This window comes from Scyliorhinus canicula, chromosome 2 (assembly GCF_902713615.1).
Source record: "Scyliorhinus canicula chromosome 2, sScyCan1.1, whole genome shotgun sequence".
NCBI classification, from domain to species: Eukaryota; Metazoa; Chordata; class Chondrichthyes; order Carcharhiniformes; family Scyliorhinidae; genus Scyliorhinus; species Scyliorhinus canicula.
The window spans coordinates 132,800,087-132,826,832 of NC_052147.1; the positions used below are offsets into that span (position 1 = coordinate 132,800,087).

The 26,746-nt window shown below is 47.9% G+C and overlaps 1 protein-coding gene across 1 annotated transcript; it reads right to left on the minus strand.

The window, feature by feature from the left end:
* Positions 1 to 1,950: 1,950 nt before the first annotated feature.
* Positions 1,951 to 24,951, minus strand: LOC119958457 (cytotoxic T-lymphocyte protein 4-like). Its single transcript, XM_038787001.1, has 4 exons — positions 24,403 to 24,951; positions 16,931 to 17,284; positions 13,369 to 13,472; positions 1,951 to 2,401 (listed from the first exon to the last, which is right to left on the minus strand). The coding sequence occupies exons 1-4, from the start codon at positions 24,464 to 24,466 to the stop codon at positions 2,285 to 2,287; spliced, it is 639 nt and encodes a 212-aa protein (XP_038642929.1). The 5' UTR covers positions 24,467 to 24,951; the 3' UTR covers positions 1,951 to 2,284.
* Between the last annotated feature and the right edge of the window lie 1,795 nt (positions 24,952 to 26,746).

Consider the following 26,746-nt stretch of genomic DNA (forward strand, 5'->3'; position numbering starts at 1 on the left):
GACGCACTCTTTTCCCTCCGCCGCCCCACAAGATCAAGCCTCCATGTCTTGTGGGGCAGCGGAGGGGAAGACGGCAACCGCGCATGCGCGGGTTGGCGCCGGCCAACCTGCGCATGCGCGGCTGATGTCACTTCGGCGGCGCCGGCCACGTCATTCCCGGCGCGCCACTTTGACGCAAGTGTCAAGGCCGGGCGCTTGGGATTCACGCGCCCACCGCTCCTCGCCCCCCGGGGGCGGAGAATAGGGGCGAGGAGCGGCCTCCGACGCCGGAGTGAAACACTCCGGGTTTCACTCTGGCGTCGGCTGTTTGTCTCCCTTTGGGAGAATTGCTCCCCATTTCTAATACACCAGACCATTCAGTAAGGTGAGTTAAGGTTCCTTGCAGCAGGGGTCCTGTGATCAGTGGAGATAGTGTGTCATTACTGACAGTTACTTCACTTTCTGTGTTCGCATCCACAGCAGATGCTAGGAAACTTTCGCAATGACTCAGGTTGGAGTAGTTTAATGGTAATTTCAATTTTATAATGCAAACCAGACAACAAAACCGCCCACCATGTGTCGGCTTTTAATCTGTCTATGCTTGTCAATTTAATCTCGCAGGTTCAGAAAATGAAATTATTAATTTAGAAACTAGGTTATTATGGCTCTGGGTGGCACTTACCAAGTCCCAGATGTCCCAGTACAATAATACGCAGACCCCACACAGCAAATTAGATTTTTTTATTGAGAACAATTTTTTAAAAAAAACTTTCTGGAGCAAATGGCAACATTTATAAAACTCTTTAACCGCAAAGCTGTCATCCGAACAAAGGCAGCAGGTGGGGGGTTACTGTTCAAATATGTTCATGTAGGGCTCGACCTCGACTGGTTCTGTTTGACATTCTGTTTGAAATATTTTCCTGTGACCTGGCTTTGCACAGAGTGAATAGCAACATTTCTGAAAGATATGAAATAGGAGGAGAAGCTGCCTCTCTCCCTGGGCTAGCAGGGAGTGGGGGTGGGGGGGGGGGGGAGTAGTATTTATTATTATTTCCATTTGTCTTCAATTTAGCCCCAATTAATCCTGAAGGCCCGGGTCATAGAACGGTTCAACCACCGAGTGGACGCTGAAATCCTGTGTCGACCCAGGTGAAGAAGGGGTGGCATTAACAATGCACCCTCTGGATTGCAAACTGTTTAGACGGCTGAACTGACAGCCCGAACCATTTCAAGGTTAGCTTGCTGTTGAATTTCATTTCACAATTTGACATGGTGTGATTTGAATCACCTTCGAGTTGTGAATCTAGTACCAGACCCAGGAGGCCCTTGTATCTTTTGGATTGCTTCCTCACAGCCAGATCAAGAGAAATCTAACCATAACCCTGGTATAATCCTCTCCTCTTGGCCTTTTGTGCCATCTTTACTGCTTCTGGCACTGAGGTCACATTGCAATGATTCAAAGATATCGGTGGATTCTCTGATCACCGATGCCAAAACCGTGTTCAGTGATCGGCCGGAAAATTCCCGTTTATGGCAGAATGGGGGACGGCGCCGTTTGTGTGATGCTCCACCCCCTCAAAAACATCTTACTCGGGGTGTACGCTGCACGCCGTATGGGCCTCTAGACGTCACCTGTGGCCGTCTCCCGATGCTCCACCCCCGATTGGCCGAGTCCCCGATGGCATCCCTCGCGTGTGCTCACAGCGTTTGGGGACTTTGCGTTGCAGCTGTGGACTGAGTCCAGCGCTGCCACAGTCGGGGGGGGGGGAGCCGTTCCGCTGGGAGAAGGGCCTTTTTCTCGGGGGCTGGGGGTCTTGTGGCGTGTGGTCCGGGGGTGGCGAGGGAGATTACAGGGGGGCAGTTTTTGGCAGGCCGAGCCCACGTGTGGCCGGCGCCATGTTGCTGGGTACGCCCGCTGCAGGTCGCCGCCATGTGCATGCGCGGCCATGGACCCGGCCATTCTCTGTCCATATCTGCAGGTAATGCCGGGGGCTTTATGCTGCGTGGCTACTAGCCCTCCACCGGATGGAGGATCGGTGCAGGGGCGGAGGCGACTTTCTGGTCATAAGACCAGACCGATCCTGTGGACATAGCTGCAAGATCAGAGAATCCAGCCCAAGCGAGGTGTCAAGACTGACAGGTTAGAGAATGGCAAGTGTGCGTTTCAACGTATTTATATCTTACTGCAACCTTTCTCTGAAGACTAATGCCAAAACCCGACCATGTGAACTCTGCTTTAACAAAATATGGAAGTGGTTAAACCATTGCAATGAGGCTTCCTGCTCGACCAGTTTAACAATTTTTTTCAGTATCTGCATGAAAGAGTGGCGGCCGACTCGGTGTTTCTCCTGCTCTGCTCTCCACCAATGCTGGGGGCCATTCGCTCATACACAGAATTCTCTTCTTCTTTCTTTATCAACTTCTGTAAAAAACAACATATCTACAAGGTAATTTCAAGCCATACCTTCCCGTGTTTACAGCAGTGACTTCACAGACACCTCTTGGTACACAGCAACAACCTGCATTTAGATATCATAATCAATCCACAACTACATCCTATGATGATTCACAGAAATATTATCAGGCAATAATCGACACAGAGGACATATAAGCAAGGTTGGCTGAGAGTTTGGTTAAAGAGGTAGGTTTTAAGGCAAAGAGAAAGGTCAAGTCAAGAGGCAGAGCCGTTTAGGGAGGGACTTCCAAAGTTTAAGTCAATTGGATAGCTGAGAGGAGAGCTGCCAATGGGAGTCAAAGGAAAGATGGGAAGCACAAAAGGCCAGAATTAGAGCAAAGGTCTCAAAATATTGTATGGCTGGAGGAGGTAAGAGATATGGGAGGGATGAGGCAATGGAGGGGTTTAAACCAAAGTTCAACAACAGGATTCTTCGTTCCTGAGACAAAGGGCGGGATTCTCCGCTTGCCGACGCCGAAATTGCATTCGGCGATTGGGCGGAGAATCCCTTTTGACGCTGAAATCAGGGGCGGTGCCTCTTTTCAGATGCTCCGCCTCCTCCAAAACGGCATCATTGGTAAGTACGCCGTATGCCGTTGGGACGGCCTCAGGATGTCACCTGAAGGCCCTCCCTGATGCTCCGCCCCCGATGGGCCGATTTCCTGACGGCGCAGATTACTTATGGTCTGAGGTTTTGTCAATCTCGCTGTGTCCAGGCGATGGAGACTTCCGCCCCAGAATTTTAAAACTGATGTGTTATTGGACTGGAAACAACAGAAGTTAGGGGCAACAAGTGCATGTGTGTTGCTGCAAGGCAGATTATTGGCAACAGAGTTTTGGATAAGCTAAAACGTATGGAGAATTAGGGGACAGATTAGAATATTGGAATTGGTGAATCTGTAATTAATAAGAGCATGGATGGGGTTTTTGGGAACATAAGGATTTCGGAGCCGGAGAAGACTGAACAGCCCATCAAGTCTGCTCCACCATTCAATATGATCACGGCTGATTGTGGGCTTCAATTCCACTTCCCATCCACTCCCTATATCCTCCAACATTATATGGGACCAAAAATCCATCTAACTCAGCTTTAACTATATTCTGCAACGACAAATCCACAACCCTCCAAATTCAAAGTTTTTCTTCAGGAATATTTTTATTGAAGGCATTTTCATATGTACAAAAATACAAATGTCAAACCTTGGCAACAAGTAACAAAATTACCCTCCCCCCACCCTCCAGCCCTCAACCCCCCCTCCCCCCCCCCCCCCCATCACCTCCAAGCCCACCTGTTCCCTTTTATTTTCCCCCAACAAACAAAACAACCCTGCCCCCCGTACACCCCCCCACCACCCCCACCCCTGCCCCCATGCCCCCACCCCCCACGCTGATGCCTCAATTCACTTTGAAGAAGTCAATAAACGGCTTCAGGGTGAATCCCTCTTCCACTGACGAACTGGTGGAAAAATTCTGCCAGACCACTCACCCACACCTGGCTCCGAGTCCCAACAACTCAACAGAATCCATTTCCGGGCTATCGGGGAGGCAAAGGCCAAGACATCAGCCTCTCTCCCCACCGGAACTCCCAGATCTTCCTACGCTTCGAATATCGCCACCTCCGGACTCAGAGCCACCCCTCGGCCCAGAATTTCAGACATGGCATCCGAAAACCCCTCCCAGAACCCCCTGAACCTCGGACACACCCGAAACATATGCACATGGTTCACGGGCCCCTCGCACACTGCCCACAACTCTCCTCCACCCCCGAATAGAACCAGCTCATCCTCCAGACTCTCATGTGAACTCTGAGAGCCACCTTAAACTGGATGAGGCTGAACTTTACATGTGACGAGGAAGCTTTCACCCTCTGCAGGGCTTCCCTCCACACCCAGCCCCCATCTCTGACCTCAACTCTTCCTCCCACTTGTGTCTGACCTCCTCCACTGGAGCCATTTCCTATCCATCAACTCTCCACATATATCTGCCTCTCTCTCCTCCCCAATGGACAACACCTTGTCTTGCAGCTCCGGAAGTGGCAGTTCGGGAAAGGACAGCACCTTTTTTCTGACAAAATCTCTCACCTGCAGGTACTTGAACCCCTTTCCCTTAGGCAACTAATACAGCTGCTGAAGCTCCTCCAGGCCTGCAAACTTTCCTCCCATAAACAAATCCCTGAAGCACTCTATCCCCACTTGCTGCCATCCCCAGAAACTCGCACCCAGCCCTCTGGCACAAACCTATGGTTGTCACATATCGGCACCCACAGCGACTTGGCTTCCAGGCCAGAGTGTTGCCTACACTGGTTCCAGACCCTCAATGCTGATACCACTACCAGGTATACAAAGTATCAGGCCAGTGAGAATGACAAGGGTGCCAACAACAATGCCCTCAAACTGGTCCCCCTACACGACCCCACCTGCAGCACAACCAGACCGACCCATCCTCCACCGGCCATTTCCTAACCATTGCGATGTTTGCTGCCCAGTTGTAATTGAACAGGCTTGGCAAAGCCAGCCCCCACCCCCTCTTTGCTGACTCCTTCTCAGAAACTCCCTCCTCACCCTCGGGGTCTTCCCCGTCAACCTCAAAATCATCCCATTCAGCTTTCTAAAAATGGACTTAGGAACAAAGATCGGAAGATTCTGAAATACGAACACAAACATGGGCAGCACTGTCGTTTTCACCATCTGTACACGCCCTGCCAAAGACACAGGCAGCACATCCCACCTCTTGAAGTCTGCCTTCATTCCCTCCACCAATCGAGCCAACTTCAACTTATGCAGCTGGGCCCAACTCCACACCACCTGCATCCCGAGGTAGCAGAAACTCACTTCCATCACCTGGAACGGCAACTGCTCCAGCCTCCTCTCCTGCCCCCTGGCATTTATCGGAAACTCCTCGCTTTTCCCATATTCAATTTATATCCTAAGAAATGGTCAAACTCTCCCAGGGCGCCATGATCCTATCAAACTCCCACTGGGTTGAAAATATACAACAGGAGGCCTCCCCCTGCATCCCCATAGATACACAGAGTGCGGCACGTGGTCAGAAATCACGATCGTTGAATACGCAGAACCAACCACTCCTGCCAGCAGTGCCTTATCCAGTGCAAAGCAATCTATCCAGGAGTACACCCGGTGTACATGTAGAAAGTAGAAAATCTCCTTCGCCCTCGGCCTCCCAAACCGCCACAGGTCTGCTCCTCTCATGCATTCCATAAACCTCACAACTCTTTTGCCACAACCAAAACGTTTAGGGACCTAGGGCAGGATGGGTCCAGGCTAGGATCCAAAACCATATTGAAATCTCCCCCCATAATCAGCTGATGCATGTCCAAGTCTGGAATCTTCCCTAAAACCCACCTCAGAAAATCCATGTCATCTAGTATGGGCATAAACAGGCGTCCACTCCAACTTTCTGGTAACCATCACGTACCTGCCGCCAGGGTCAGCTACAATACTACTGACCTCAAAGGCTACCATTGTGTTTACCAGCACTGTCACCCACCCCCCCCCGCCCCCTCATCTTCGTATCCAGCCCCGAGTGGAACACCTGCTTCATCCCTTCCTCAGCCTCCTCTGATCCCCAGCTTCAGGTGTGTCTCCTGAAGAAACATGGTGTCCACCTTCAAACTCTTTAAGTGTGCGAAAACACGCAACTATTTAACTGGCCCGTTCAGCACCTGCACATTCCACGTAATCAATCGGGTCGGGGGCTCCATCTTCTTTGCCAGTCAGCCATATCCCTTCTTTACTCACCACCCCCGGTCCTTGTCCCACACTCATTCGGGCCCTCCCCAAGGTGACCGCTGCCATCCCTCCTTCACCAACTTCGCCACCCCCAGCATTCCCCACGTCAGCATCCCCCCCACCCCTCCCCTCCCCCATAACCAAACTAAACAAACCAACACATCCCTTCTCCAGCACTCGCTCCTCCTGTCAACCCCCCACTTCGCTCTCGTTAACTACCAACCAGCTAGCATGGGGCACCTACCTGGGACCTCCGTCTACCTCCCTTCCCAAAATCCTCCCTTCACCCCCCACACACCCCGAAACCCAAATATAAAAGGAAGCACACTCACCCTCTCCGCTCCCATTCGCAATAAATTCACCAACCCACCCATCCTGTGAACCCACATTTAACATCTCCAGAGTGCAGGTCCTCACATACCTCCCAGGTCCATGGTCTCTCATAACCCACTCGCCTCCTCCGGCGTATCAAAATAAAACTCACGATTCTGATGCGTGACCCGCAGACAAGCAGGGTACATCATCCTAAACTTCACCCCCTACTTGTAGAGGGCAGCCATGATCCAGTTGAGGCCAGCCTGCCACTCCACACCCAGGTCCTGGTATGTTCTCAGCACACTCCCCTCCCAGGTGCACTTCTTCATCTATCTCGCCCATTTCGTAATTTTCTCCTTATCAAGAAAACAATCCCCGCGCATGATGGGCCGAGTGGCCGCTGAGATAGACGGCGTACCGCCGGCACCGTTCACGTGCGGTCCTACCCAGCCGGACCTCTTGAGTTCATCCTGCGGGGCAGCCGGTGGGGGGGGGGGGGGGGGGGGGGCGGGATCCGACCCAGGGGGGAGGCCTCCATGGTGGCCTGGCCCACAATCGGGGCCTACAGTCGGCAGGCCGGCTTGTCCTGGTGGGGGCCTATGTTATTCCCCCGCCTGGCCCCTGTAGTTCTCCGCCATGTTGCGCGGGGCCGGCGCGGAGAAGGCTACCCATGCCCATGCACCAATTCGCACCGGCTGTAGTGTGCATGCGTGAATTCGCACCGGCCGTAGTGTGCATGCGTGAATTCGCACCGGCCATAGTGTGCATGCGTGAATTCGCACCGGCGTAGTGTGCATGCGTGAATTCGCACCGGCGTAGTGTGCATGCGTGAATTTGCACCGGCCGTAGTGTGCATGCTCGAATTTGCGCCGGCCGTAATGCGCATTGCGCAGACCCACGGTGCCTGTCCTGATGCCGTTAACGGCAGCTGGAGCTGCATGAGTCGCTCGAGTGCCTTGCTGGCCCCCTGTGAGGTGCAGGATTGCTGCTCCTAGGGGCGTTTATGATGGCGCCAACACTTAGCCGCAGGATCAGGGAATCCCATCCAATATTCCAGGGATGATCTCACCAAAGCCCTGTACAATCGTTCCATAATTTCCTTATTCTTAGTGTTCAATCCTCTTGCAATAAAGGCCAACATACTATTTGCTTTCCAAATTGCTTGCTGTATCTGATTGCTATTTTTGTGTTCTTTGCAAGTCTTTCTGAACAACAAGGTTTAGAAGTTTCACGTCTTTTAAAACGTTCTGCTTTTCTGACCAAAGTGAGAAACCTTACATGACCCCACAGAACACTGCATCTGCCACCTTCCTGCCCACTCAGTTAACATGTCTATATCAGTTCACAGCCTCTATGTCACCGCACAGCTTGATGAAGGAACAGAAATGAAGACAGAAACCCAGCTCAAGTCAGATGGGGGTTGAGGTTCCAAACAGTCTGGTGCAACCTCAGGCAGTGGGCCAGCAAATGGAATGGCAATGTAATGGCAGAATGGAGTCCATGGTGGGGAACAAAGACAATGGCCGGGACTCTCCGACCCGGCTGAAAGTGAATGGGTAGGACGCCAAATTCTCTGTTCTTGCTGGCAGCGGGGCGGCAACGGACGAGGTGGGAGAATCCCAGCCAATGACTTCAGTTTGTCTCAATTATGGATTGACATCAAGGTTTGGGGACAGACACAGCGGCTGAAAAGAATCTAAAATTGTCAGGTCTTTTTCAAAATGGTGTCCTGTTCTCCCATGGCCACCGATACACATATCTCTCTGAGGAAATTCTCAGAGTTGAAGTTAATCTTTCACACTGTTCCTTAACTCCACTGTCACATCTGTTGCCCTGTGTGTGGGGGCAGGGGAAGAGGTGTATGTGGCGTATGGGCATGAACTGCTTTTTAATGCGTCTGTGGGTAGGATTTCTGATCTTATATCTGCAGAGGAGCATGTCATAGGAATTTTAAAAGCAGAAGGGACCAATTAGACTCCCCTTTAGACTCCCATCGGCCTTTCCCTTGGTGGTTCTGCCCCTCCCACAAATTAGTTTTGCAAGATGGAGCCGGGGTGCAAAAATAACAGCCAAAGTATGTTGGAGATTGGTTTCTAAATCATAGCATCATACGGCCTAGGAAAAGGGGAGTGGCGAGTGGTGAATGGCAGCCTTGGCTCGCCCAAATTCCCACAGCAATGGTTTTAAGATTGCTTGCACGTACATCTTAATCATTCTCCAATCTAAATCATTGTGTGGTCAGGGAAGGACAATATCCTTGACTTTCTGTCCCACAGATCACAAACAGTAAGAATAAACAACATCTCCTCCACGATAGTCCTCAATACCGGGGCCCTGCAAGGCTGCGTACTTAGCCCCCTACTCTACTCCCTGTACACACACGACTGCATGGCACAATTTGGTTCCAACTCCATCTACAAGTTTGCTGACGATATGACCATAGTGGGCCGGATCTCGAATAACGACGAGTCAGAATACAGGAGGGAGATAGAGAACCTAGTGGAGTGGTGCAGCGACAACAATCTTTCCATCATGCCAGCAAAACTAAAGAGCTTGTCATTGACTTCAGGAGCAAAGTACTGAACACACCCCTGTCAGCATCAACGCGGCCGAGGTGGGGATGGTTAGCAGTTTCAAATTCCTAGGGGAACGCATCTCCAAAAATCTGTCCTGGTCCACCCACGTCGACGCTACCACTAAGAAAGCACAACAGCGCCTATACTTCCTCAGGAAACTAAGGATATTCGGCATGTCCAAATTAATTCTCATCAACTTTTACAGATGCACCATAGAAAGCATCCTATTGGGCTGCATCATAGACTGGAATGGCAACTGCTCGGCCCAGGACCGCAAGAAACTTCAGAGAGTTGTGAACACCGCCCAGTCCATCACACAAACCTGCCTCCCATCCATTGACTCTGTCCACACCTCCCACCGCCTGGGGAAAGTGGGCAGCATAATCAAAGATCCCTCCCATCCAGCTTACTCACTCTTCCAACTTCTTCCATTGGGAAGGAGATACAAAAGTCTGAGAACACTCATGAACAGACTGAAAAACAGCTTCTTCCCCACTGTCACCAGACTCCTAAACAACCCTCCACGAACACTACACCCCCTGTATGCTTCACCCCATTTATGTAGTATTTTATGTTGTTACATTGTGTACCCTGTGGTTGCCCTATTATGTATTTATTTATTTTCTTTTCATGTACTGAATGATCTGTTGAGCTGTTCGCAGAAAAATAATTTTCACTGTACCTCGGTACATGTGACAATAAACCAATCCATCCAGCAGTATCTGGTACCTGTCAGTAAGAGCGAGAAGAAAATTGCAAAGGGTTGATGGTGACCAGGAGGAAGCCAATGAGTCCAGGGGCGGTCTCACCGGATTGGAAACAATCTGGCATTTGGTGCTATTTTCACAAAAAAAGACAACATGGAGGTGGGGGTGGGGATTTTCTACTCCCATTTTCGAAAAAGAAGAAGGGTGGGGAGGGCGTAGAATAGGATGGAAGTCCCAAAACGGATCTCACGACAACAGAGTTCCCCGATCTATCGCCTCATGCCTTCGAAATTCCGACTTTGTGTACATTTACATATCATCATCAGGCCTACATGCTTGGTAGTTCCCCCCACATTAAATTGTCTATTCATATTGAATCACAACAGCTTCTCCCATGACATGCACCTGGCGGGCAGAGCCCACTGGAGGTGCATAGGTGAGTACAGCCCGAGGGGGAGAGGGTCATGCCCCAAGCAGTAACCTGGTATGGCACCGCAATGGCAGGGAGCAGTGCCTGGGGCGGAGAGGGGTTGGGCAGGGTTCCATGAGGGAGGTGCTGGGGGATTTCCTTAGTAGGGGAGAGATCTCTGTGGTGTTGGGGGGGAGAGGGGAGTTTGTGAGAGGGGGTGTTCCAATTTTTAAAAAATTGGATGCCCTTGAAAAATGGTGCCCGGATCTTTTGAGCCTGCCTGTGGGACCCACTTCTTCACTTTTTGTTTAAAATAAGGCTGAAAAGCCAGCAATGCCTCCGGCAGACTATCTCCTGGCTCAGATGACACTTTGCCAAAAAAGTGTTAAAATCCCGCCCATTGAAACAAACTCTGGTAACTATAGTCAAGTTGTCTAATATCAGCAACTGGGAAAATAACATGCTCCTTGATCAGGAACAGATTCATGGTTTTACCAAATGAAAATAACCGACAAAGTATTGACCCGCGTGGATTCAGAAAGATGAGCAAAGAATGGGGGTGTCCTTGGGATCAGTGCTGGATAATATACTGAGTGGAGAGTGTCAGGGATCCATGCTTCCTGAATGGAGTGTCCCATGGATTAATCCTGCTGAGATGTACTGAGTGTCTCTGGGATCATGTTGGGGAGATTTATTGAATGGAGAGAATGTGGACAACTACCGCCCTATCAGTCTACTCTCCACCATCAAAGTGATGGAAGGAGTCATCAACAGTGCTATCTAGCGGCACTTACTCAGCAATAACCTGTTCACTCAGTTTGGGTTCCGCCAGCTCCTGACCTCATTACAGCCTTGGTTCAGACATGGACAAAAGAGCTGAATGCCAGAAGTGAGGTGAGAGTGACTGCCCTTGAGATCAAGGCAGCACTTGACTAAATATGACATCAAGGAGCTCCAGCTAAACTGGATGGCACAGTAGCACAGTGGTTAGCACTGTTGCTTTGCAGCTCCAGGGTCCCAGGTTCGATTCCGGCTTGGGTCACTGTCTGTGCGGAGTTTGCACGTTCTCCCCATGTCTCCGTGGATTTCCTCCGGTGCTCCAGTTTCCTCCCACAGTCCAAACATGTGCATGTTAGGTAGATTGGCCATGATAAATTGCCAATTTAAGTGTCAAAAAGAAAGTTGAGGTGAGGTTATTGGGTTACGTGAATAGGGGGAGGTGTGACTTAAGTGGGGTGCTCTTTCCAAGGGCCTGTGCAGACTCGATGGGCCGAATGGCCTACTTCTGAACTGTAAATTCGATGATACTATGATACTATGGAGTCAATGGGAATCAGGGTGAAAACTCTCCACTGGTTGGAGACACACCTGGCACAAAGGAAGATGGTTGTGGTTGTTGGAGGTCAATCATCTCAGCTCCAGGACATCACTGTAGGAGTTCCTCAGGGTAGTGTCCTAGGCCCAACCATCTTTAGCTCCTTCATCAATGATCTCCCTTCCATCATAAGGTCAGAAGTGGGGATGTTCGCAGATGACTGCACAATGTTCAGCACCATTTGCGACTCCTCAGATAATGAATATCAGGCTTGGGCTGACAGGTGGCAAGTTACATTGACGCCACACAAGTGCCAGGCAATGACCATCTCCTACAAGAGAGGATCGAACCACCGCCTCATGCCTTGACATTCAGTGGCATTACCATCGCTGAATCCCCCACAATCAACATCCTGGGGTTACCATTGATCAGAAACTGAACTGGACTAGCCAAAGTAATACTGTGGCTACCAGGGCAAGTCAAAGGCTAGGAATCCTATGGCAAGTAACCCTTGCCCCATAGTGTTGGTTTAGCACACTGGGATAAATCGCTGGCTTTGAAAGCAGACCAAGGCAGGCCAGCAGCACGGTTCAATTCCTGTACCAGCCTCCCTGAACAGGCACCGGAATGTGGCGACTACGGGCTTTTCACAGTAACTTCATTTGAAGCCTACTTATGACAATAAGCGATTTTCATTTCATTCAAGTCAGGAGTGTGTAATGGAGTACTCTCCATTTACCTGGATGAGTGTAGCTCCAACAACAGTCAAAAATCTCGACACCATCCAGAACAAAGCAGCTCGCTTGATTGCTCCTCCTTCCACAAACATTTAAACCCTCCATCACCGATGAACAGTGGCAGCCGTGTGTACCATCTACAAGATGCATTGCAGAAACTCACCAAGGTTCCTTAGACAGCACCTTCAAACCCACTGCCACTACCACCTAGAATGACATGAGCAGCTGATACCTGGGAACCCCACCACCTGGAGATTCCCCTACAAGTCACTCACCACCCTGACTTGGAGATATATTGCTGTTCCTTTACTGTCACTGGTGCAATATCTTGGAACTGCCTCCCTAACAGCACAGTGGGTGTACCTGCACCTCAAGGACTGCAGCAGTTCAAGAAGGTAACTCACCACCACCTTCTGAAGAGCAACTAGGGATGGGCAATAAATGCTGGCCTAACCAGCGACGCTCACATCCCGCAAAATGAATTTTTAAAAATACAGTCTTTAGAATATAAATTGGAAAAGGCTGTGAGGATTCTCCACAGGGCTCTGGTGAGGTTGCATCTTGAACACTACATCCAGATCTGGCCACAAAGACCTGGGAGGGATGCAGAGAAAGCTTTGGTTTGATCCTCAGGCATCTGGAGAATTGATCTGGAACAAAATGTTTGGAAAAACATTGTTGAAAGTTCCTCAGAACTGCTCCCATATCTCCCCACTGTGCCTTTTTCAGAAGTGTTATGGAAATACCCATTCACAAATGTTAAAGGGAGTTATGTCCCAGCTCTGGTGGAGTGGGTGTGTCTTCCTGGGGCCCATAGTCAGCCTCAACAAGAGCCCACGCAAGGGACCAGTCAGGGAGGAGATTAAGAAAAGATTAATGTGAAGAACTGTTTCAAGATAAAGGAGAAAACTGGTAAATGCCATGTTGCCATGTTTGGGAATGCTGTCGGGAAACGTTAACACTGAAAGCAAACAGCACCTACTGGTGTTGGGAGACAAAAGCTCTGGAGTCACTTGAGAAGTAGTTAGATGCTGCAGTGTGTAGCTTCCTATGAAAGAATGTGCCGAAACCTTCGCTTGGCCATATTTATATTTGTGATGTTACTGATGTCTCCTTTGGTACTTACTTTAGGTCTGCAGCTCATCAAGGTCAGCACAATGCTGTAGATCATGGAAAACAGAGTAAGGCCACCGAGAATTCCCATGGTCAAGAACAATAATAATTGGGAACCTGAAACACAACCACAAATATGGATTGAAGGCACATCGGATATTGAGGTTCCTTGTCATCTCATGTATGTAAATATAAACAAAACATGTGAGCTTTAATTCTTGAAACTTAGATGTGTATTCAAGGCCAGATGTTCTAAAATGCCCAGAAATGCCTTCAAAACAGAGTCTGTGGCATCCCTATGGAACTAATCAAGGTACTTCACAGGGCAGACATGGACAAGCCATTCCATCTGTTGGGGGAATCCAGAAAAAGGAGGAAAGATTTTGGAATTAGTTTGGACCATTCAGGAGTGAATTCAGGGAGTAATTTTTTAGATGACGGGAGAAAATTGAGAGTCTCTCTCCCCACCCACCCAAAACGAGCTGTGGGTGCTGGAAGAATTATATTTTAAAGTCTGGAATTGATTTTCTTTTTGTTGGGTTGGGTTAGTTAGGGATATGGGACAAAGACGGGTAAATAGAGTTGAGGTACATTTCAACCATGATTTAACTGCATGGCAAAAGAGAAACCTGCATTTATATGGCACCTTTCACATCCCCAAACACTTAACAGCCAATGTGTGGTATAATTGCTCCTGTAATGCAGGAAACATGGCAGCCAATTTGCATATCGCAGGATTTCACATACAACAACATGATAATGACCAGAGAATCCGTTTTGGGGCTGTTGTTTGAGGAATAAATATTGGCCAGGGCACCAGAGATAACTCTCTTCTCTACTGCCATGGGATGCTTTACATCACCTGAAAGAGAAAATGGGCCCCCAGTTTCATGTCTCATTTAAAAGGTAGACTCTCCAACAGTATAATATTCCCTGAGGGCTGCACTAGAGTGTTAGCCTAGAACTCCTATGGATAAGTATCTGGAGTGGGTCTTGAAACCACAGACATTCTGACTCAGAGACAACAGTCCTACCCACTGATCTCCAGCTGGCAGAGAAATTTCAATGGGCTGAATGGTCTCTTCAAGTCCTTATGTTCTAAAATGTAACTCTGAAAACCGTTCATTCTTAGAATCCTGGGCATGTGTTCAGTGAGAGTAAGTGGAGAAGGGTGTCTGATCACCATGAGTGGAAGGACCTAACATGATAACTATCCATTTTGTTCTGGGTTCCTGCCATCACTTGTTTCCTATAATTCAAACCAGTTTGTGCAAATGGTTTGAGAGACAAATTAATAAATTAAGTCCTTTTCTCAAAGTAAGATAGTGCCAGGATTTTCACAAAGTGCAAATGGCAATATGGGCCAAAAGCGAGATTCTCACTGGCGAGATCTTGCGGTGTGATCGTCTCCACCCCCTGTCATTGACGTAATGAGATTCCCACCCAGCAATCGGCAACCTCATTTAAATACATCATCATCTCATGAGTAGGCTTCCCTGCAGTATGATTGGGATTGCCCCCCCTCACCAATTTCACATCATGTTCGCGGGTTTTACAACAGGTCTGGAGAAACATGAACCAGGTGAAGAGACCATGCCAAGTGTAGCTCCAAGGGGGAAGGAGACATGCCCAGGCAATGCCTTAGCATTGCCAGGCCTCTGCCAAGGAGCAGTGCCAAGAAGAAGTGCGAGCGGAGTTTTCCTCTGGGGATCTCCATGGTGGGGGTTCCCCATATCCATGGGGAGGGGAAGGGGGTCCCATGTGCGTGGAGGAAGGGGGTCTCCATGTGCATAGGGGTTTGTATGTTTTTATTTTGAGTGCTGGAGATCCTGTTTGAAGGATTTAGAGGAGAAGTTTGAATTGCCGGAAGGGAATGGGTTTAGATATTGCAGACACCGGATATTTTGCGAAGGCAGGTTTCAACCTTTTCACTCCTACCGCCACGGGGGATACAAGACTGGGTAGTTTCTAGAACGAGGGGTGGGAGAGGGGAAGGTCTCGGATATCTATAAAGAACTCAAGGAGTCGGAGGTAACTCAGATAGAGGAGTTAAAGTCCAAATGGGAAGATGAGCTAGTGGGGAGATAGAGGCGTGTCTGTGGGCGGATGCGTTGAGTAGAGTCAACACGTCCTCATCATGTGCCAGGCTCAGCCTGATACAATTCAAGGTGGTACACTGGGCACACATGACGGTGGCCCGGATGAGCAAGTTTTTTGGGGTAGAGGACAGGTGTGCGAGGTGTGCGGGGGGGCCAGCAAACCATGGCCATATGTTTTGGGCATGCCCGAAGCTAAGGGGATTCTGGCAGGGGTTTGCAGATGTCATGTCCATGGTGCTAAAAACAAGGGTGGTGCCGAGTCCAGAGGTGGCGATTTTTGGAGTGTCGGAAGATCTTGGAGTCCAGGGGGCGAGAGAGGCCGATGTCGTGGCATTTTTCTTCTTGGTAGCCCGGAGACGGATATTGCTAGCATGGAGGGACTCAAAGCCCCCGAAATCAGAGATCTGGGTTATCGATATGGCCTGGTTTCTCAGACTTGAGAAAATTACGTTTGCCTTAAGAGGGTCAATGATAGGATTCGTCCGGAGGTGGCTGCCGCTTGTCGACTTCTTCGGGGAGAACAAACTGTCAGCAGAGGCAATAAGAAAAAGGCTGGGGGGGGGGGAAGGCTTGGGGGGGGGGGGGGGGGGGGGGGGTGGGGGGGTGGGAGTTAGGCTATTTTCTGTTTAGGGTAGGTGGGATTTGTTAGGGATGAAGATAGTTTATGCACTATGTTTATATGTGCATTTCTACTGTTTACTGTTATTATTATAAAATTCTAAATACCTTAATAAAATGTTTTACAAAACAAAAATGGCCCCTGGTCTCTGGAAAGCAGGCGTTGCTGGCTCTTTAAGGCCCTCGCCCCGCCAGTCAGACTGCATGGGACACATCTCCAAGATCTTTTTCTTTTGAGTGTTGGACAATATGACGAGAAAAGTTGAACATGCAGCAGGCGAGCTATACGTCTGGCCCAGCACTTAGAAGAAAAATTGAGAAATTCCACCCAGTGAGTTTCAAATTCTCCTTTGCTGAGGGGATTAAGTGAAGGGTTGGCAATTTATCTGGTGCAATTTGATTAATTTCGCTCAGCAAGTTTGTTGAGGAACTGATAAAATGCTGTCCTTACAGTCGCACAGATTTGTGATTTTCATTGGCACTTTATGTTCTAAACAGATTAGCTGTGTAAAAATATGAAATCACAATCTCTTAATCCAATTTTTCATGGACTTGTCCATAACAATCTATAATTCAGCATAATTTGGCAGTTTGAGACAGAAAGACCACCAGATGACTAATGTGGGGAAGGGCTAACTGTCATACATGTATACTGAAGATTCTCTTCTGACATTGAGCCTGAAGCTCTGCTGGAGAAGTACAAAGGGAACTTTACCCTGTATCTAACCTGTGCTGCATCTGCTCTGGAAGTGTTTGTTTGTAACCCAAGGTACCCGATTACCCAGTGCAAACTTATTAATGAGTACACAAATTAACGCAAAAACTGTATAAATCCAAAAATGCCATCATATTTCTCACAATTTCTATTTCTGGTATAGATGATGGTCCCGTCTCCTTGTTTCTTCTCATAAGGCGGTGGGTACAATTTTTCGATCTGGCAGAAATAGTTGTCAATAAATGATGAGTTAAAACCACATAAAGTGGCAGAGAGAATCTTTTGCTTCTGATTAATCTGGCACTGAAGGAGTCCTTGAGAGTCGACAGAGTGTGTGGATGCATTTATTGTCCCAGTGCAGATCACAATTTTATCCTTTCCTTTGAGAATTGTTAACTTTAGTTCTGATTTTTCATCGCAGCTGTCGAGACATTGCAGGGTGGCCTCACCAGTGCTTTCCACCTCCAGCAACACAGGCTGGGAAATGCTTAGTCCAGCTACAAGGAAAGAGAGGAAGAAAAATCAATCATTCCCGTTCAATGTGTAAATCCATTAGGATCAATCATTCCTGTTCAATTTGCTGTATCTATTCTAAATAATCACTCCTGCTCAATGCGTTAAACCCATTATAATCAATTAATCCTGTTCAAAGTGTTATATTTATTTTAATCAATCATTCCTGTTCAATATAATCAATTATTATTGTTGGATTTTGCTCCCAATTGTTTTCCTTATCTGGCTGATGCTGCCCAAATTTATTCCCTGCATCACACCTGACCCAATTTCATTCTTCGTCATTGAAACTAAAACTTATATATTTCCTGTGGGGTGGCCAGGTTAAAATTTCCCTCGATATATCAACTTCAGAAAGTGTACGAAATGCAGCAAGAACAGGACAGATACTTTGAGATGGGATCATCAATTTACCGCTGTGGTTGCAAACCTGGCATTGCATATCAACCAGCCATGAGGGAAACTGTTTGATTTTCCTCCTTAGTCTGGAAATTAAAATCAGGTACTTTCTATTGTGAGTGACAAATCCTCAACTTTGGGTGGCAAGTTGAAGAAATACCTCAAAATGTCTGTTTTAGTTTGTGTTCTTTAAAAAGAAAAATTGTGGGCTCCTTCCTTGTTGGTGACAGATCGAAGGACCATCTAGAGCCTCTGCAATCCCACTCCCTGGCAGGGTGTAGGGCCTTTTCCCCGGCACTATCAAACTGTAGAAACACAAATCAGCTCCACTCCCCCAACTGGCCCCTTTCAGACACATTTCTTTGGTCCAGGAGTACCGCAGAGCGTGAAAGAGAGAGAAAGAAAAAGAGGAAGTGCCTTTGAACTGCAATTGCAGTTGTAATATAGAAAAAATGCACCAGCTATTTTGGATCGCATGGTCCCCACAAACATAAGGAGATAAATAACATAATCTGTTTTTCGGTGATGTTTAAGGGATAGGTATTGAGTTGGAGGAATCTCTTGTTCGTGCTGAAATACAATGACCCCATCCCCCTAGGATATATTTACGATGGCAAGGAGTACTAATCTATCACTTTCTCAGGGGTGGAACATGGACCAAGATGTCCCAGCAATCAGGTGTACAGATGTTGTGGACTGGAGGGAACACATTTATAGCATAATCAGGATGTACGAATATGGGCAAGACTTGTTAGCACACTAGGACCAGGACTTGGCAAAAGTGAGGTCTACATGCTGTTGGTCTCCCACCAGTAGACAATCAGCAACTTTGAATTTTAACCACAGATGCCGTTCATAATTTTATAAAAGCAGTACAATCAGTGAGAACAATTACTATCACCATGGAAATATTATATTAAACACAAGCGAGTGGATTCATAATGTACTGGGCTAAGCCGCTTGAACTAAAGAGAGAGAAATAAGCCACTACAACCTCTTGTTGGAGAGAGACAGAGATAGAAGCAAAGTAAAACAGAGAGATGTGAAGTGCTTTTGAACGGTATTCACTGTTGTAATGCAGGACAAAGGCACACCAGCCATTTTGTGCAGACCAAGACCCGATGAGCAGCAGTGAAAAAAGTAACAGATGATCTGATTTTGGCAATCTCTGAGGGATAAATATTGTTCATTTTGAAATAGTGGCGTGGGACCTGAGAGGACAAGTGGGCCCCCGCCATCCTCCTAATTCTCCGGCCCCCCAAAAATCGGCACAGCGTGAGTCGCGCCGCCCGCCTCGGAGAATGGCGGGGTCCGGTGCGACTCAATGGGCGCTGGGGCTGCCCGAATTCTCCGGCCTGTGATGGGCTGAAGTCCTGCCCGTCTTTTGCCAGTCCCGCCGACGTAAATTGGAGTAGGTCCCTTACCGGCGGGACCTGTCGGCGTGGGCAGGCTCTGAGGTTCTTGGGGGGGCGTGGGGGGATCTGGCCCCGGGAGGTGCCCCCACGGTGGCCTGGCCCACGATCGGGGCTCACCGATCCGTGGGCGGGCCTGTGCCGTGGGGGCACTCTATCCTTCCACACCAGAGGCTGTACCGGTCCGCCATTCACGGTGTGGAAACAATACTCTCTGCGCATGCGCGGGGATGACACCAGCATGCGCTGGCGCTCCCACGCATGCGCCAACACGTGCCGGCCAGCAGAGGCCCTTCGGCGCCGGTTGGCGTGGTGCCAAGCCCCTTTCCGGCTGGCTAGTGGGGCATTAACCAGTCCGGGGCGGGCCTAGCCCCTGAAGGTGCGGGGGATTACGAACCTTTGGTGCGGCCCGAAGCCTGAGTGGTTCACGCCACTCCATCCCGACGGGACCCGTCGCCCCGCCGGGTAGGGGAGAATCCCGCCCATCTGAAAGACAGCACAGCTGACAGAGTAGTATGAGTATTACTTCAGTGGAGTGTCAGTCTAGAATTGTACCTAAACTCACAACGTTTACTCAGAAAGCAGAAGTTTACCCTTGTCACTTTTCCTGAACTCCGGTTACAAGTTGGGGATGAGTAAATGTTGCCTTAATGTTCTGCTGCAATGTCCTGCCTCACACAGTTAAATAATCTTCAAATGCTCACTGCCCAGCCTCGCATAGAAGGGCAGGTTTCAGTGAGTTGAAGGCTCTATTGCGGTCCATCAAGTTCATTAATGCAAAAGTTATCGGGACCTCTCTAACAAATGACCAATGATCTCATCCACACATTCCAATGATCAGCACAATTGATGCTGGTTCAATGTGTGAAGAGGATCTCACAGTGTGGTGAAGTCTTTCACTGTGGTTTATCGCTTCTAGAACTTCCAAACTTGAAGCATTTCTGAAATTTTCTGACAATGCATGAGGAAGGAGATAAGTGAAAATTAATTTCGTAAAAATAATCGTTGATGGAATATTAACACTATCTCATATGACGTCATTTATTGTTCAGTACGGAAACAAGACAGCAATAATTTTACAGATTGCAATCTTTGCATCTTGGTTTATTTTCTCTTCCTCCCCAGTGGGAGCAGTTCCACAGAAAACAACAACTCATCAGTTCTTCTGGGGCCACAACCATTTCTTACCCCTCCACATTCATTCAAGGGCTGCTCTGCTTCCATTACAACAATGAGAAAACTTCAAAAAGCACTTCCCTGTCTTCAATGCGTTCTGAGAATCTTCAAATCGCTAGTATAACAGCAAATCTTTCTTTTAGATTCTGTTCATAACCTGGTTTGCTGGAACAGTGTTAGTCTGACCCATTAAACGGTGGGAAGTGGAATTTGATAATGGGCATATCAAACATTCATGCAACAATATCATGAATTTCCCTTTTATTATCTCACATTGAAAATGATACAGATTTGTTCAATGTGAAAAATCTCCCACTTCTTGTGACACTGTCCATTATTACCTCCCTTTGGACTTGTGGGATTGATTCCAATATTAGCAGTTGAAGCCTCACTCCATTGTCTTCCTCAATCTGTGAGATAGCATTGAATCTATACCATAGGTTTCTGCCTGTGTTTACAATCCACATCAGCCTCCACCGATTCAAATGGGTATAATCCTCTAATCCCTTCTCCATTTTGCGGCTATTAAGATTCCCCTTAATTCTTTCAATGCTCTGTGCTTCAGTAACTCCATATTGCAGCAAGTTCCATATTCTCACCGCTCTATATAAAGGAATTCTTCCGAAATTCTTTACTTGATCTGTTGGTAGTTATATTTTTGCTTCCTTATTCTTATGGAATAGAATTGTACAATGGTTCCAGCATAGAAGGAGCTCATTCAGCCAGTGATGGCTCTCTGCAAAGAGCAACTAGGCTGGGCTCCACATCCCCTCTGCTTGCCCAAAGTCCTGCAATTTGTTCACTGCAGGTGCTTATCCAATCACTTAATAAAAGCCACAATTGAATCTGACTTCACTCTTTTAGGCAGTACGTTCCAAATCGTAACCGCTTGCTGTGTAAGAAACGTCTCCTCAAGTTGCTTGGATCTTTCGCCTTTGGTTCTTGACCCTTCTACCAATGGAAACAATTTCTCTCCATTTTTCCAGGCCCCTTATGATTTTGAATTGTCAAATCCCCTCTCAAACTTCACTTCCCTAAAAAAAAAAACTTGCTTCTCAAATCTATCCTCATAACTGAAGTCTTTCATCCCTGCAACCATTTTCATAAATCTTCTCCACACCTGTTTCAAGGGCCATTGCATCCTTCCCAAGGTGATGTGCCCAGAACTGCACACAATACTCCAGTTTATAAAAATTCATCATAAACGTACCTGCTTTTTTACATATTACTTCTATTTATAAACACAGGATCTTGTATGCCTTTTAAAAAGTTTTCTCAATTTGCCCTGGTACCTTCAGCTACTTGTGCACATCTACCCCCAGCTCTCTCTGTTCCAGCTCCCTTTTAGAATTGTATATTTTAATTTATATTGTCTCTCTTCATTCTTTCTACCAAAATGTATCACTTCACGCTTCTTTGCAGTAAATTTCATCTGCCACATGTCCGCCCATTCCACCAGCCTCTGAGTTCTTGAAGTCTATCGCTATGCTTCTCACAGTTCACAATATTTCCATGTTTTGTGTCGTCAACAAATTTGGAAATTATGCGCTAAGTCCAAGTCCTTAATATATGTGTTTAAAAAATGAGTACCGACCATTTCCAATTCTCTTCCCACACCTAGTGGTGCACTAAGGCCAACTTTCATCTGTTTCAAAGCTAGCAATTTCTGGAACAGGTCGCTAGTCTGTCGCCAGAGGTTTACAGTTTGAGGGGCACCACTCCGAATCAGGCATGTCTGACCAGGAGGCTCTCCCACTCTTGCCGCCAGCCATTGGTGTGTTGGAAGGATTCCACAGGTTGATACTGCATTGTGAACGCACCTTCCTTGCCCATCAAGTCCTCAGGTGGGACTCAAACCCAGAGTTTGTGGCTCAGAGGCAGGGACGCTATCGACTGCGCCACAGGACCACCGTCCTGACCCATGGGAAACTCCAAAGTATAGTTTCCTCCAGTGCCATAAACAATAATTCACTGCTACCTTTTCCTGTCACTCAGCCTCCTGTGTATCCATACTGCCATTAATCCTTTTAATCAATGGAATTTGCTCGTAAATATTAACGGGGATAAGGTGGAAGTGAGGGCTTAAGTGGGCTGGTGCAGACTCGATGGACCGAATGGCCTCCTTCTGCACTGTATGTTCTATGTTAAATAGAAGTAATTTCACCAAATTCATCCCATGGAAATGATCAATGGATGCTTTAAGTTGTTTATTTCTGGCTGAGATGTTAAACCAAAGCCCCAACTGCCCTCTGATGTGGGTATAGCGGACCCAACATACTATTCAAAGGAGAGCAGGGGAGCTCTCCCTAGTTGCTTGGCCAATATTTAGTCCTTAACCAGCACCTAAAACAGATTAGTTGTTCATTCATATAATTAATCTTCATGGGAGTTTGCTGTGCACACCTAGCAACAAGTGCCCTTTCGCATTCTTTCAGACATCCCAAGGACATGAAAGGTCCTGACCCTTTATTCTTTTAATTGCTACAGTTTTCAACATTCCATTTTAAATGCACAGACTCTTATCCATCACTACTGGCTTCTCTCCTCTCCAAGGTCGATGTGGACACATTTCTGAATGGTGTCCCACTGGAAGACCACCAGAAGAGGAGTCTTGGCTCTTTGCAGCCAGAGTCCTGCTGACCCAATAGTTTCTCCCTCACTCTCCTGAACTCAGATTGCTAACCCAGCATGAATCCATGAAGTCTGGGTAGGTGGGTGTGGGCACCTCGCCAAGGTTTTTACGAGAGAATTATACAGGTGATGCTGTTTTTTGAGACATCCAGGGTTATAAATATTCTCTAAGAGCAGCACGGTAGCATAGTGGTTAGCATCAATGCTTCACAGCTCCAGGGTCCCAGGTTCGGTTCCCGGCTGGGTCACTGTGCGGAGTCTGCACGTCCTCCCCGTGTGCGCGTGGGTTTCCTCCGGGTGCTCCGGTTTCCTCCCACAGTCCAAAGATGTGCGGGTTAGGTGGATTGGCCATGCTAATTGCCCGTAGTGTCCTAAAAAGTAAGGTTAAGGGGGAGTTGTTGGGTTACGGGTATAGGGTGGATACGTGAGTTTGAGTAGGGTGATCATTGCTCGGCACAACATCGAGGGCTGAAGGGCCTGTTCTGTGCTGTACTGTTCTAAATTCTAAAGAGGAAACATAAGAAATAGGAGCAGAGTAGCACGTAGCACCCCCCCCCCCCTCCTCCCCCCCGCCCCCTCCTCCCCCCGCCCACTCCCCCACTCCCAAGGTCTGTTCCACCATTTATGAAGATCATGGGTGATCTGGTTGGGGCTTAACTCCTCTTTTCTGCCTGCCCCCCCCCCCCATAACATTGACTCCTTTGTCAATCCAAAATCTGTCTAACTCAGCTTTGAATACACTCAATGACCCAGCCTCCACTGCTTGCTGGGAAGAGAATTCCAAACACTAACAACCCTCGGTGAGAAGAACTTTTTCTTCATCTCCATCTCAAATGGGAAAGCCCTCATTTTTAAACTGTATCCCTCATTCTAGATTCCTCACATGAGAGAAAATATCTTTTTAGTAGCTACCCTCTGAAGCCTCCTCAGAATCATATATATTTCAATAAGAATTCCTCTCCTTCTTCTAAACTCCAATGAGTACAGGCCCAACATGCCCAATCTTTCATTATAAGAGAAATCCTCTCTTCCCAGGAATCAACCCTGTGAACCATCTCTGAACTGCCTCCAATGCAAAAATATCCTTAAGTAAGATAATGAAAACTGTACACAGTATTCTTGCTGCAATCTCACCAATGCCCTGTACAGCTATGGCAAGACTTCCTTACTTTTAGACTCCATCTCCCTTGCAATAAAGTCCAACATTCCATTTATCTTCCTAATTATTAGCTATCCATGCATGTAAACGTTTTGTGATTCATGTACAAGGACATCCAGGTCCCTTTATATCACAGCATTGTACAGTCCCTCCCCGTGTAAGTAATATTCTGCTTTTCTATTCTTTCAGCCAAAGTGGATAACCGCACATTTTCCCACATTATACTCCATCTGCCAATTTTTTTGCCCACTTACCTAAGCTATCGATATCCTTGAGCAGACTCTTTGTATCCTCTTCACAGCAACTTATATATAAAAGTTCTTACCATCCAGCCTCCATACTGTGCGCATCCAAAGAAAAAGCACCAGCAGGTTCCGGTGACACTCCATCGGTTAGATGATTTGCGTCTTACGCTTCCTTGACTTTAAATGGCACTGGTGACTTTGGAGCCCATTATTTTATGATGTTTAATAGGAAGCGGTTTGAGGCAGGAGGTGGGGGTGGCGGAGATTGTATCTGCACCGGAAATACTGACGACAAGGCTCCAATTTCCCTCTCTTCCCTTCTACACTGTACCACGCTCACCACTTCCCTCTGCTCACATGCTGGGAATGTTAGATGCTGAGCTTACAGCACCATCAGAAGCATTTCAGGCTAGTGCCGTAGTTGTGCCTCCGTCCCTCTGTACCCAGGTTTTGGCACTGCGGAAGGTTGGCTGGCTTGAGGGTAAAGGACTCCTTTCGCTGAACCAATGCACTGGTTTAACACACTGCAAGATGTCAGGAGGCTTTGTCCTTTTCTCTCCGGCAGCTGGGAAGGAACAATTCCAGTGGATGAGAGACAGAATTTGATGTATAGGAGCAGAGCAACAGCAACACAGTATATCGAGAGATAGAGAGAGCGAGAGAGAGAGAGAGAGGGAGAGAGAGAGAGAGGGAGAGAGTGGGGGGTTGGGGGGAATTATGTCAGAAAGCAGCAGAGTGAAGAGATTAAAGAAAGGAATGGAAAGTAGAGACAGATCAGAGGAACAGTGGCAGACAGAAATAGCGTGTGTGAGTAATCAAAGAAAGTATGACTGACAGCGACAGAAAGGAAGATTGAGAAAGAGGCAGAGAAAAAATGTGTGATTGAGACAGAAGTCAGAGGAAAAAAATGAGCGAAACTGGATAGAGAATGAGAAGTAAACAGGGGGAAATTGGAGAGGTGTTCATTTGTATGATGTGGTTAAGCAATTACAAATGAATTGACTGCATGGAAAAATACGTGAAATTTTTTTTTTTAAATTGGGTTTTTCTTTTTATACAAAACAAAGATGAAAGTGAACATGCACAGAAACTATATGCATCAGTTACAATTCACTTTTTTTACAAGTACCCAACTTTGATTTAGCTTCCTAATCCCAACTGCTCCTTTCTTCCAGATCCGCCTTTCCTTCTTGTTACCTGGCAAGTAGTCCTCTTTGTCCGTTGGTTCATCAAACCTGGACGTATTGGGGTGACGTAGTGCTACAATCCTGCTTTGTATTAGCTTGCTTGTGTGAGGTATGGTTGGGTCCTGTGCCTCTTTGTTCCCTCCCTCCATCCTTCTCCCCCCCTGCCAACCCTACCCCCCCCCCCCCCCCCCCCCACCCTCAAACCCCTCTTTTCTGTTTGTGCCTGTGGTTCGTCTGTGGACGCCCCTTCCCCTGGTTAATTGCCTACTGGCTACAAACAGGTCTTGGAATAGGTTGGTGAATGGCCTCCATTTCTTGATGAAGCCGTCTTCCGACCATCGGATGGTCAATTTGATTTTCTCCATTTGGAGACATTCTGATAGGTCGGACAGCCAGTCTGCAGTTTTGGGAGGTGCTGCCGATTGCCAACCGAGCAGGATTTTTCGGCGGGTGCTGAGGGAGGCAAAGGCGAGGGGGTTGGCCCTCCTCCCCATGAAGAGGTCTGGCTGTTCTGATACCCCTGCCACTCTTGGATACGGCTCCACCCTCATCCCCACAACCTTGGACATCGCCTCGAGGAAGGCTGCCCAGAACCAGGCAAGTCTGGGGCAAGACCAGACCACGTGGGCGTGGTTGGCCCAGTTCACATTTGTCCTCCACCTTCTGGAAGAACCTGCTCATTCAGGTTCTGGTTCAGTGTACTCGGTGTACCACTTTCTGCTGCATTAGCTTGCTTGTGTGAGGTATGGTTGGGTTCTGTGCCTCTTTGTTCCCTCCCTCCATCCTTCTCTCCCCTGCCACCCTTCCCCCACCCCCCACCCCCCAACCCCCAACCCCCCAACCCCCCAACCCCTCCTTCCTGTTTCTGTCTTGCTCAAGTGGAGGTGGAATCAACCCTGTGCAGTGCTTCGCTCCAGAGTCCCCACCCAATTTTAAACCCGGGATCTTCCTCCCATTTTTCTCTTGTCTCATCCAGTGGACAGCCTGCCTTTCCCAGTAGTCACTCATTCAGGTCCCCGTAGGTTACCCCCTCCCCAAGTTGTCCATGTCCAATAGGTCCTCTAATAGCGATTATTGCCACCCCCATGGGAAAATACATGAAAATTGACTTAGGTCTGATCGGTGCATTAACTATTTAACTGTAGGGGCAATTTCCAATTCCCAACTGTTTAGTCTTGCTCTCCAATCACAATGACACCTCTGCAGTTAATTATCTGCTTAACTATTTCCTCACCAG

Bases quoted from the DNA above. Each gene is read 5' to 3' on its own strand.
- LOC119958457 (XM_038787001.1), bottom strand. From the start codon at position 24,466: ATGGAGTGTCACCGGAACCTGCTGGTGCTTTTTCTTTGGATGCGCACA. The intron at 17,285-24,402 runs GTAAGAACTTTT...CTTTCCTTGTAG, and splicing joins CACAGTATGGAGGCTGGATG to CTGGACTAAGCATTTCCCAG. The intron at 2,402-13,368 runs GTAAGTACCAAA...TGTTTTTTACAG, and splicing joins TGATGAGCTGCAGACCTAAA to AAGTTGATAAAGAAAGAAGA.